The sequence below is a fragment of the Hylobates moloch genome, unplaced genomic scaffold (assembly GCF_009828535.3).
Source record: "Hylobates moloch isolate HMO894 unplaced genomic scaffold, HMol_V3 SCAFFOLD_17, whole genome shotgun sequence".
Lineage (NCBI taxonomy): Eukaryota > Metazoa > Chordata > Mammalia > Primates > Hylobatidae > Hylobates > Hylobates moloch.
Genome location: NW_026652292.1, coordinates 70251185 through 70263463, shown reverse-complemented (window position 1 = coordinate 70263463; position 12279 = coordinate 70251185). Strand labels below are relative to the sequence as shown.

The 12279-nt window shown below is 41.8% G+C and overlaps 1 protein-coding gene across 2 annotated transcripts in view; it reads left to right on the top strand.

Moving 5' to 3' along the window:
* The first annotated feature begins 2830 nt into the window (after nt 1–2830).
* Nucleotides 2831–12279, top strand: part of CC2D2A (coiled-coil and C2 domain containing 2A) — a 135814-nt gene continuing 126365 nt past the window's right edge. The window contains exons 1-3 of one of the 2 annotated variants that reach the window (XM_032753791.2): nt 2831–3006; nt 8851–8907; nt 11666–11749. In XM_032753791.2, the coding sequence (XP_032609682.1) occupies nt 8869–8907; nt 11666–11749 (123 nt within the window). In that variant the 5' untranslated portion in view covers nt 2831–3006; nt 8851–8868. The remainder of the gene's footprint in view (nt 3007–8850; nt 8908–11665; nt 11750–12279) is intronic. The other variant, XM_032135876.2, reaches the window with a different exon arrangement.

Genomic DNA, 12279 nt, shown 5'->3' with positions numbered 1-12279 from the left:
ATGTAGTAGTACTATCTGCTATGAGATACTAGATCGTCCCCTTCATTGAAAAATACATTCTTTCATACAGTTGTTCTTGTATTACTCCTTTGGTAAATTATACTTTTCCATTTTCATGGTTCTCTCTTTTTATAACTATAAGCATTAAATTTCTTAGCCTGAGATCCTTTAATGTTTTTTGTAATGCTTTTCTGTAAGGGCAATATGCTAGCTTTTTCATTGGAGGATTCAGAAATGTCAGTATGTGGGGTCTGTGCTTTATAACCATTCAGTTTTTCCAGAAAATAATTTTCTACTTTCTCCAGTTTTGTGCAGGTAGAGGTAGGATGGGGGGGCCAATGGTATGTTCTTGATTGTCTAAGTTCTTGAGAAAGGTTCAGAAAGGGCCCTGCAACATCTTCATTTCATATACAGTTTTCAGTCCTGAGACACACTCACTTTCTGCAGTACCTGGGAACTTGAGATCAGAGTCTCTGGTTTAACTTCCCTAGAAAAGAAACCCCCAATCTCCTTTGGACAGCAGCAGATGAGGCAGATGTGGAGGACAGAAATTATGCCTGAGGAATGGGCATTTTTCAGGCTGCCAAGAAAAAGGATCCTGAGGATCAATCCCTTAATATAGAGATTTTCAAATCTTCCTGCATTTTTAGCCCCATATCTCTCCCCACCTTCTTTAGTCTATGGTTGTATTCGTTTCCTGGGGCTGTTGTAACAAAGTACCACACACTGAGTGGCTTAAACAGCAGAAATTTTCTCACAATTCAGGAGACTAGAAATTTGAAATCAAGGTGTGGCAGGGTTAATTCTTTGTGAAGTTTCAAGAGACAGTCTGTTCCAGGCCTCTCTCCTGGCTGCTGATAGCCTTGAGTGTTCCCTGGCTTGGAGATGGTGCTCTCCCCATGTCTTCACGTTGCCTTTCTTCTATTTTGTCTGTCTCTGAATCCAAATTTCCCCTTTTGTAAGGACACAATCATCCTGGATTAGATCTCACTCTAATGACTTCATTTTAATGTGATTACCTCTGTAAATACCCTATCTCCAAATAAGGTCCCATTCTGAGATACTGAGGTTAGGACTTCAGCATCTTTGAGGGTGAGAGAGAACACGATTCAGCTATAACACTGCTGCCCCAAATCCCGGCACAGTAAATCAGCTCATTTCCTCATATTCATGCCTACCTGCACACCCCATCATACACAGACACACACACATACATACACATACAGAGACACAAACACAAATACACTGACACACACGCATGCAGGCTGTGTCAAAAAATGTACTCTGGATTTGTTTTAATTAGGCATGGTAAGACACACAGACACAAACATGACTGGCACAAAAGAAGTTTATACTTAACAGATCCCTAGAAACAAGAAGCATGGTGTCTTGGTTCATTTTCTGTTGTTGTAACAGAATACACAGACTGGGCAATTTATAATGAACAGAAATTTATTTCTCACAGTTCTGGTGGCTGGGAAGTCCAAGATCAAGGGGCTGGCATCCTGCAAGGGTCTTCTTGCTGCACCATCCTATGGTGCAAGGCAAGAGAACATGAGAGCAAGAAAGAGAAAGAGAGAAAAGGAGGCCAAACTCATTCTTTTATAAGAAATCCACTCCTGCAATAATGGCATTAATGCATTCATGAGGCCAGAGCCCTACAGCCTAATTGCCTCTCATTAGGTCCCACCTCCTAACACCATTGTGCTAGGGATTAAGTTTCCAATACATGCTTTTGGGGAGACACATTCAAATCATAGAACATGGCATGCCACACAGGACCACATAGGGAAGAACAAGTGTTGGTCAGAAGGCAGAAGGGAGACAGCAGAGTACAGCACACAGCCTTTACCAGGGTTTTCCCAGGAAGGAACAAGCGAAGCAGGGTAGGGTGCTGCATAAATTTAGGAGTGGATAGCTTGAATAATCGTGGTGTTCTCTGGGCTATAGTGGTCTGGTATCTGGACCTGGGGTGTCTTAGGACAGAAGGAATATTGGCTTAGTGTGTGAGAGTTTGATAATGGAGATGGTTGGTTGTGTGGGCTCTGGATTGGTTGGCTGGTATATCAAAGGAGACTTTGCATATTTCAGGGGAATCATTTGCAATCTCTAGAAATTAGCTAACATAGGAGAATCAGTTTCTCCAGGATCAAGGCTCCAAATGCCAGAGCATCGAGAATACAGAAAATAAGAAAATACAGTCAATACACATACAAACATACACACACCATACACACAGACACAGATACACACAAACACATGTGCACATACCCACTAGTCTATTGGAGTGTGTTTCCTTGGCTCCATTCATTCTATTACGCTTCCAGCTACTTTGCCTTCTACCTCTCCCTCTTTTTTTTTTTTTTTTCAACTTTTTTGAGCCATAACATTTATATCCGTTTTCAGGAATTGCAGTGGGATTCAGAGAATAGGCAAAGATTAAACTTGTGCATTCAACCTTCCACTTTTAACTGGAAAACACTCAAGTGCAACATTTGTTGGTACCCTGCAGCACCTCCACAGAGGTTTTGCTGCTGCCACGTTAGACAGCTTCACCATGCAATGATGACCTTTTAAGATTCTAAATCGCCCCACCTCTGAGCCTGTTCTTCATTGGAAATGCAAGATGACCGGATGACATGAGGGAGGGGTGGCTCTTAAGGCTTGACCTAATTTCCAGTGCTGCTCATGTTGATTTCTCTCTGTTCTTCTCCTGCAGGCTATGCGTCTCTGCTTACCCAGCATGCTTGTACTCCACTACTGGAAGTAGCCTGTCACTTTAAAAGAAAAAAAAAAGCCACCGAGTGACCTTCCTTAGGAACGGGTTGCTAAGCTGGTGTTTTTGCTCCAAGACATGGCTGCAGCTTTCCAGGGAGGAGCCCAGGGGCATCTCCAACAGTCAGCCTTTCCCTCCAGACCCTTTTAAAAGATTCAACAGCACCGTCTCTCTCCACTTCCATCCTAGAATGCAGAATCTGCAAAGTGCCTTTTGTAAAGTTTCTTAAGGTAAATCAGTCCCTAACCGGACTTTGGGCTGCAACAATGATTTCCTGTTTTCAGTTACCCGGCTTGAAGTTCAGCCTCTCCAGGATACCGTGAGACTGGATTTAATGAATTGTAAATTCAGGGGCCCTCATCGTTATTTATGTTTTTACTTTCTGAAATGGGAACATAGACCATTACTTGGCAGCTTTGATTTGAGCTGCTATCTGGTATCTGGTTTGCAGGAAATGTAAGTCCAGTTCATCACAAGTCCTGAGTGAAAATGCTCTCTGACCAAAGCTCTGTGAAACATTAGCTGCGTGTTGCATTTATGGGCCTTTTAGTTCAAACTGACTTAAGGGGAGAAGCACTAGTTACTGCAAAATACACTTTTCTTGGTATTAGACAGAGAAAGGGTTACTAACCACAGTGCTGAGAGTTGCTGTGCTTTCCAAAGACTTCAAGAAAATCTACTGGCTACAACTTAAGCTGATTGTTTGTTTCCCTTCATTGCAAAGAGGTGCTATGAAAAGCTAATAAAGTCAAATAAGAAATATGTTTGCTATTGCATTTTCATATAACCTTTTCTGCAAATAAATTCAGCACCAGCATGAAATCTCTCTCTCTCTCTCTCTCTCTCTCTCTCTCTATATATATATATATATATATATCTCCTAGAGCTCACTTAGAGAGTCATTCATTCAAACATTTATGGAGCATCAGCAATGCACCAGGCAATGAACTTGAGTTTAGAGTGTGCAAACATAAATTAGATTAGGTCAGAAGCTCAGAGTTTGCTGGGAAAACAGACTTATAAACACATGATAAGAGTACAATGAGCTAAGTGCCATAAGAGATTTATAAAAACACTGAGAGCACAGTGGGATGACATCCAGGGAGGGGCTTCCAGCACTTAGCACATCATGTAAATGCACTGGTCATATATCACATAACACAGCTCAAATATGGTACTCATATGTACTATTCAAGGCCAATGTATATTATATCGAGGTGATTAAATGATTCTATAAAGCTATTTGTCACTAACCTTATGCTAAGGGAAACTGCAGCTGGAATAACTTGTAGAATAAGATAATATATTGCAAAAGAATGTATGTGGTACCTCCCCAGGTGTCCAAGCTCCAGGATGGCACAGAAAAATGTTCTCAGGGTGTGAGGAAGAAAATACTCATGGGTAGAAGTGCAGAAGGTTTCAGAAGCACCATAAATGGAAACAGCAAGGCAACTGCCCTGGGCCTGGCTGCTGAAGGGAGGGAGACATGAAACATGAGTTATGGTAGCTGGAGGTGGAAGATTGGAGCTGAAGGTGGGTGGGCTTGAACATCACCTAAGGTCTTTCTCATGACTCCTCTTCTATCCCCCAAGCTCTTTTCCCTCCTCATTCCTTTTTTCCACTTTCCCTCCCCCAATCACTTTTTCTTAGTAACAAAACCTACCAATATTGAGAGCCCAGTCTGTGCTAGGCATTTTACTACACACATTTCATAATTTAGCCCTTATAAATTAATCATCCTTCAAGGTAGGAAGTATGACTGCAATGTTGCAGACAAAAAAAAATGTGTCTCAGAGAAGGGAGGGCATTGTTCCAAGATCACACAGCTAATAAATAAAGCTGAAGTTGAAACTCAGGTCCACATATTCCTTGGCAAAGAAATATGTGGGCAACTCTTCCTATAAACCCATGTTTTTGCCATCTTGGAGTAGGGCATATATATTGTATGATTTTTTAAGCAACCAATATGGAGTTGAGATGCATCGTATCTCAGCCTCCAGGTATGGCTCTGACCCATTGATGACTCTTAGGAATAGTCCATTTATTCAGATGAAGGTGTCAGTACTTTCCTTGAAAAAATATGTCTGGTTTTCTGCACTGAGTAAAATAAATCACTGGCTTAATGTAGCCTAAGCCTTTTCTCACCAGTGCAATGCTTCACAGCTTTCAACTGTGAATATTTCCAGAAGAGTGGGCTATTCTGGAAAGCATAGAATAATTATTGATGCCATTGCAAAAGCAAGAATAAATGGTGAGATGGAGAGGTAGAGTGGAGTGAGGGAGGACTTGGGAATCACAGAGTCTTGGGGTCAAGTTCTGAATGTGACATTTAATAATTACAACTTTGGGAAAATCATGCAAACTATCAGAGCCTCAGTTTACTCATATGCAAATTGGGGCACATACTACTAAGCTAGACATATTATTGTGAGGACTAAAGAGAATATATGTCTAGAGTCAGAACAAAATAAGTGTGCAGTAAATCATAGCTATTTTGATGTTGCCAGTAGGAATATATTAACAAGTACCAATGTGTGAGATGATGGCAAGCTGCATATTAAAACCAGGCAGTATTGATTGATCTTTTCTTAGCAACAGTATTCATATAAAAAATAAATTTCAGTGTCATTTGATTTCCTTAGAAACTCATTTAAAGGAAATCAGGAAAGAACGAGGAAAAAAGAAAATCCCATTACATTTTTCATTTTCTACTTCTGTTTTTTTTTTCTTTCATATAAAGCATTTTTTAACTTATAGGGAACTTTTTTTAGTTACTAAAATATTTCACAGGTTTTTTTTTTTTTCCGAGTTTGCAATGACCAGAGTTGTTCATTAGAGAGCTCTCGTGTACTTTTGCATTTCGTCTTTATTATCTGCCCCCTCATTCACTCTAGGTTATCTTTTTGCCTCTCTATTCTCTTAGCTGCTTTTACATTTTCCTTCCTCTATTTTTTGTACCCTGTGATGAGGTTTGTAGAGAAGACAATAGAATTTCAAATGCTTTATTTCCCTTTAACATGCTAATTCCCCTGTAGGGTCAGGGAAACCTTGAGCTCAGACGAGCTGCTTAAATGACCTGACCAAGTCCCAGTTAAGATTTGGGTTCCATGGATATTAGAAAGGGCTTATGATTTGTCAGCCATATGCCTGTTGTTTCTCCACGTGTTTTCTCACTTAATCCTCACAGCAGCCTAGAAAAAACAATGGAGCTTTAAATAGTCCCAGAATGTGGCTATGGAACCACAGCCAATAAGTCAGTGACTTAGTCGTTCATTCAGCAAGTATATATTGAATGTCCATGATGTCCCATAATCCTAGTCTCTGGGGGTAAACAATAAACAAAATAATGTTTCTGCCCTATTGTAGCTATATTCTAATGGATATGGGCTGACATTAACAAGTAAGTATGTATGTTGAGTGGTGATAAGCACTGTGAAAAAATCATTGTAAGGTAGTTAGGGAATTCCAGGAGGGTGTTGGGAGGAGATCATTGTATTACGAATGGTCAGAGAAGAGCTCTCTGATAATAAAATTTCAGCAGAGACCTGAAGAAAGTGAAAGAGCAAGAGCCATGCAGATATCTTGGGGAAAAGGAGAACTAGGTAGCAGGAACCGAAGGTGCAAAGGTACTGAGGCAAGAGGATTCAAGTGCAAATCACACAGGGCTTATAGGCCTTGGAAAAAACTGGGTTTTACTTTGTTGACAAAGGGAAATCATTGGAGGATTTTGAGTGAAGCAATGTGATGATGTCACTCAAATTTTCATCAATTTGCACTGGCTTCAATGCAGAGAATATGGTAGCCCAGCAATGTGGGAAGGTGAGAAATTAGGAGTTTCTTGCAGTAGATTTCAAGAGAGAAGATGGTGTTTGACCATGGTGATAATAGTGGAAATGTTTAGAAGTGATTAGATCCTGAATATAATTTGAAGCCAAAACTGGCAGGATTTCTGATGGATTCAGTGTGGTGTGTCATGTGAGACTGAGAAAGGAGTTAAGAACGACTGCAAGGTTTCTGGCCTGAGCAAAATGGATTTCTGTTTATTACAACAGGAAAACTGAAGTACAAAGCAGGCTCAGGAGTAAAACCAAAGAACTTTATTTGAGGTATGTCAAGCCAAGTGAAGGTGTCCATCAAGCAGATACTTGAGTCTGGAGTTCTAGGGAGATGTCTGGACCCAGGATGTAAATTTGGGAAGTATCAGCATGCAGATGGTATTTAAAGCCAAGACACATGGTGAGATGGCCAGAGGAATGAAAACAGGCAGAGCTAAGCCCCAGAGCATTCCAATCTTTGGTGGTCTGCGAGATGGGGAGAAACCAGCAAAGGAGTTTGAGAAGGAGCAGTCAGTGGGTAAGAGGAAAACCAAGAAAGAACTTGTCCCAGGAGCCAACTGAAGAAAGTATCTCGAAAGAAACGGATGGTTCACTTTCATCACTAAATGTTTCTGACCCTTCCGTGCCTGGCTTATTTCACCCACAAGTAAGTGAGAACATGCAAATGACAAACATGGCATGTTCTCACTTATGTGTGGGATCTAAAAATCAAAATAATTGAACTCATGGAGATAGAGAAGAGAAGGATGGTTACCAGAGGCTGGGAAACGTAGTCAGGGGTCAGGGGAGGTTGTTTAATGGATACAAAAAAAATAGAAAGAATGAATAAGACCTAGTATTTGATAACATAATGAAAGGACTATAGTTAATAATAATTTAATTGTACATTTAAAAATAACTAAAAGAGTATAAATGGATTGTTTGTAACACAAAGGATAAATGCTTGAGGGGATAGATACCCAATTTTCTGCGATGTGATTATTAAGCTTTGCATGCCTGTACCAAAATATCTCATGTACCCCATAAATATATACACCTACTATATATCCACAAAATTTAAAAACTTAGAAAATGTTTTAAATGCCTCTGACTAAGTCAAGTAAAATGAGGGCCGAGAACTGATCACTGGACATGGCAATGCAGGGGTCACTGGAGATGAATCATTGGCAAGCGCAGTTGCAGAGCATGCTAGATCCCAAAAATAAAAAAAATAAAACTGAAAAGAGAGGGAATGTTTTGAGGGATTTTTCTGTAATTGTTGAAAAATCGAGCAACAGCTAGAAAGAGAAGTAGAGTTAAGAGAGGGCTTTTTTTCTGGCTGGGCACAGTGGCTCACGCCTGTAATCCCAGCACTCTGTGAGGCCCAGGCAGGCAGATCACGAGGTCAGGAGTTCGAGACCCACTTGACCAACATGGTGAAAACCTGTCTCTACTAAAAACACAAAAATTAGCCGGGCATGGTGGCATGCGCCTGTAATCCCAGCTACTTAGGAGGCTGATGCAGGAGAATCGCTTGAACCTGGGAGGCGGAGGTTGCAGTGAGCCGAGATCGTGCCACTGTACTCCAGCCTAGGCAACAGAGTGGGACTCCATCTCAAAAGAAAAAGGGTGGGGGGTGGGGGCCTTTTTTTAAAGGAAGGGAAAAATTACAGCATTTTTTCCACTGGTAGGAATGAGCCAATAAAGCAGGAAGAAAATCTAGGTGAAAGTGAAGAATTGTCAGGATCAAGGGCCTGGAGGAGGAGGAATGATGGGGCCCAGTGCACTGTTGAAGGAGGGGCCCCATGGGAACATGGGGGTTCATAGTAGCAAGTGGAAGCAGAGGAGGTGGCAGTGGCTCAATGTGGTGGGAGGGGAAGGGGATGTAGAAGCCCTCTCTGGTCTTGTCTTTTTACTTAGTGAAATAAGGGCCAAGGTCAAGGGCAGAGAGTGCAGAGAGGCAGTAGCGGAGAGGAGCTATAAAATGGTCCTTCTAGAGCTGGATTCCAACCAGTGCCATCCAACTCTATGGGCACAGTAAAGGCAGGCTCCCGGGGACAGGGAGACCTGGCATCCTTCCTTTCCTCTGGCACTTATCTCCAGCAATCCTGGGGTCTGCCGGGGTTCCTGGTGAGTGGAAAGTCTACCCAGCTCAAACACTTCACTTACCATCACGGCCAGCCTCTTATATATCCATAGTAAGAGAAGCAATATTTCACTGATTTCAAAATGCCTGACTTCTTCATTGTTCTTTGTCAGGGCCCCATCCCAGCCAAAATGAATCCCAGGGAAGAAAAAGTAAAAATAATTACAGAGGTAAGTGGCCACTTTGATGTCTTCTAGGGATGTGTTTGTGTGTGCATGCTTATGTTACACGTGTTTGTGAATGAGGAAGTTAGGCCAACCAGCATCTATTGCACATGTTAAAAGAAAAGCTTTACATGAATTAGATTCAACAGAGTCTAATTGTACAAAGAACGATTTGTGAATTGGGCAGCCCTCAGAACCTGAAAAGATTCAGAGAGCTCTGCTCTGCTCTTGGGCAGACAGCATCTATGGACTGAAGATGGAAGTGGAGTACAGAAACAGCTTGATTAGTTACAGCTCAGTGTTGCCTTATTTAAACACAGTCTGATCAGTAGGCCACCTGTGATTGATTGACGCTCAGCTGCTGCGATTGGCTGAGACTCAGCCACCTGCTACAGAAGCATACTCCTAAATTAGGCTTTCAGTTAGTTTACTAAGATTGCAGTTTGTTACATAAGAACTCAAAGTACAGAGGTATCCTCAAGCCACATTTAGTTTAATTTAACACACACCTACTAAATGCACCCTGAGGGTGCTGTATCAGATACGTGGTGGAGAAGGGGAGGTGGATGTTGAAGGAAATGCAGTCCTGCTGACATTCCAAGGTCTTACCTCTACCTGAATGCTCTGAAGCTGTTTTGTCACCGTTCTATGAACTCTGACACACAGCAGCTCTAAGTTACTACCTATTATTGGGCCTAGCTCTGCCTGAAGCACGCTGATTTCTAAAGACATTCAGAATGAAGGTAACAATTGTAGACACCTGCTAATACAAGCCTCTGTCCTGGAGTCCTGCAATTTCTGACTCATTGTATGTAAAAACTCATTAAAGCACTGCCCACACCAGAGAAGGGAGGCTGTCTAATTTGGAGACTGCAGACCATCCAACAAAAGAGAGAGTATTCCTCTCAATCCTTACTTCTCTCTCGTTTCAAGGGCTCACTGGCTTGAGACAACAAAGACGGAAATGGAGACGATATGTGCTGTCCAATGCAGTGCTCCAAAAAGCCTGAGGAAACTCATTATAAAACCATGCAGATTAACTTTAAGCAAGATGGCTGGGCATGGTGGCTCACGCCTGTAATCCCAGCACTTTGGGAGGCCGAGGCAGGTGGATCACCTGAGGTTGGGAGTTCGAGACCAGCCTGACCAACATGGAGAAACCCCATCTCTACTAAAAATACAAAATTAGCCAGGCGTGGTGGGGCATGCCTGTAATCCCAGCTACTCGGGAGGCTGAGGCAGGAGAATCACTTTGACCTGGGAGGCAGAGGTTGCGGTGAGCCGAGATCACGCCACTGCACTCCAGCCTGGGCAACAGTAAGACTCCATCTCAAAAAACAAAAAAACCAAAACAAAACTTTAAGCAAGATCAAGTACCGACAAACCCACATAAATTTATATTTGCTTATTCATTCATATAACCAAATAGGTTTTGTGTTATTCCCTGGGAATACAGCAGTAAACAAACCTTGTTCCCTCATGGAACTTACATTCTATCTTATTTGAAGTCCTACTGGATAGTTAGAATAGAGGATGAAAACATCACGGAAAAGCAAAAGATTACGTAGGTTTCTCACAAGTCCATTCTAAGTCAGTAAAAACTTAGAATTGAATTGAAAGCCATGCTTGCACACCTCAATATAATTATCTTCTTGTAATCTAAGTTGGCGAATCTCCTGAACTAAGAACACTCCCTATTAGTCAGGCCCAAAGAAAGAGTCCAGAGTGAGGATGCAGCTCAGAGGACAAGTCAGAGATCAGGCCCAAACCAAGGCTATTCTCTCGTTCTACCTCACTTCCTTCCTCTGTTATTGCGGTTCATGTCTTCCCTAACCCCAGTGGCCAAAGGGAGTCAGGAGTAATTGAGGTCTGGCCCAGAAACCTGCATGATATTTCTTTGAAATTATATATCTTTAAAATTCATACTTTGTGTTCCAAATTTGTTTCAGTATAAAAACAAAAAAAAATCCTAATTTTAGGAAAAAAAATTCTAGTAAGTTTGGTGTACCCCAGAGAGGTTCTGTTTATCTTGCAACTTCTTGTTCACCCAGGGGCACCTGTGCCCCAGTTTATAAAACTCTAGGACTAAAAAACTTTAGAGCTTGTAGACTTTAGAGCTTGCAGCTCTAACATTTTGTGACTAAAATATTAGAAAGTGTAAGGTGGAAAGAGGAAATGAAGTTTGCACTGTTAAAGGATTGTTTTCCTTTTCAAAAAAAATCTGCCAAAATTTCCTTTAACTTGAAGCATTTGTGATGATGTAACATGTATCATTATTATCCTTTTCCTGCTGGTAAGGCTGGAAAGCAGAAAAACTTAACCTCTGAAATCCCTAATATGATTCTGATGTCTGTCCTGGGCTGTGGTTCTCTGTCTGTCCTAGCAGATTCACTTGTTAGTTGCCTTTCTTAGATTGTGACTTTTAAGAGCAGACAGCATGTGGCTTTCAATTCTGTGTCCCAAGAGCATGGAACATAGTAAATGCTCAATAAATGCTGTATGCATGAATGAGGACCTGGGACAATGGAAGATCCAACATCATCTTGTGTATGATGTTCCAATATGGATATGACTTTTCGAAAACATGTCTATGTTGAGAAGAGTGGATGACGATAGCCGCACAGATTGTTAACTGTCCCCCCCACTCACACTCAGCATTACTGGATAGAAGCCCAGGGTCAAGATGAGGGTTTTAATTTTAATACCTAAAAGTCATACCTCTCTTCCTGTCTTAAGATTCTCTCCCTCTTGCATTTTAACAAAGGAGTTCATTGAAAATGATGAGGATGCAGACATGGGAAGACAGAATAAGAACTCAAAGGTTCGAAGACAGCCAAGAAAGAAACAGGTAGGAAGTGACAAGAAACTGTGTCTGCGTATTGTGTCATTGATCAACAACCCGCCTGCATTCCCAGGGCCATCAGAATCCACAAAGGCAGCCTTCCTTCTTTTGGTACCAACTTTTAGCCTGCTCTGGGGGACTGTGAGGTGGGGATGCAGATGGATGGTCCAGGGTGCAGGATCCTGATTCAGAGACTTATAGATGAGCCTCACAATAAGGCAGGGGTCCATACTTAGAGCATTTTTACTGTAAGTTTTCTCCCATCTCCTAGAGAGGAGTCTAGAAAAGACAGAAGGAGCCTGTTTTAGTGCTTCATTGAAGGCCATGGACTATGATGGGCAGTAGATGGCAGTACACGATTACAAATCTTGGGAAACTCCCTCTTTTTCCAACTCCAAGCCCAAATTCCGTCTTTGAGGCAGAAGCCAACTCCTTTCTCCTGAGCCTGCTGGCAGATCCTCCCCCACCTCTCCGCAGGAGTTCCCCTCCTAGGTTGGGGGCATCCGTGCAGGGTAAATCTTTTCAAGGTAAGTCCT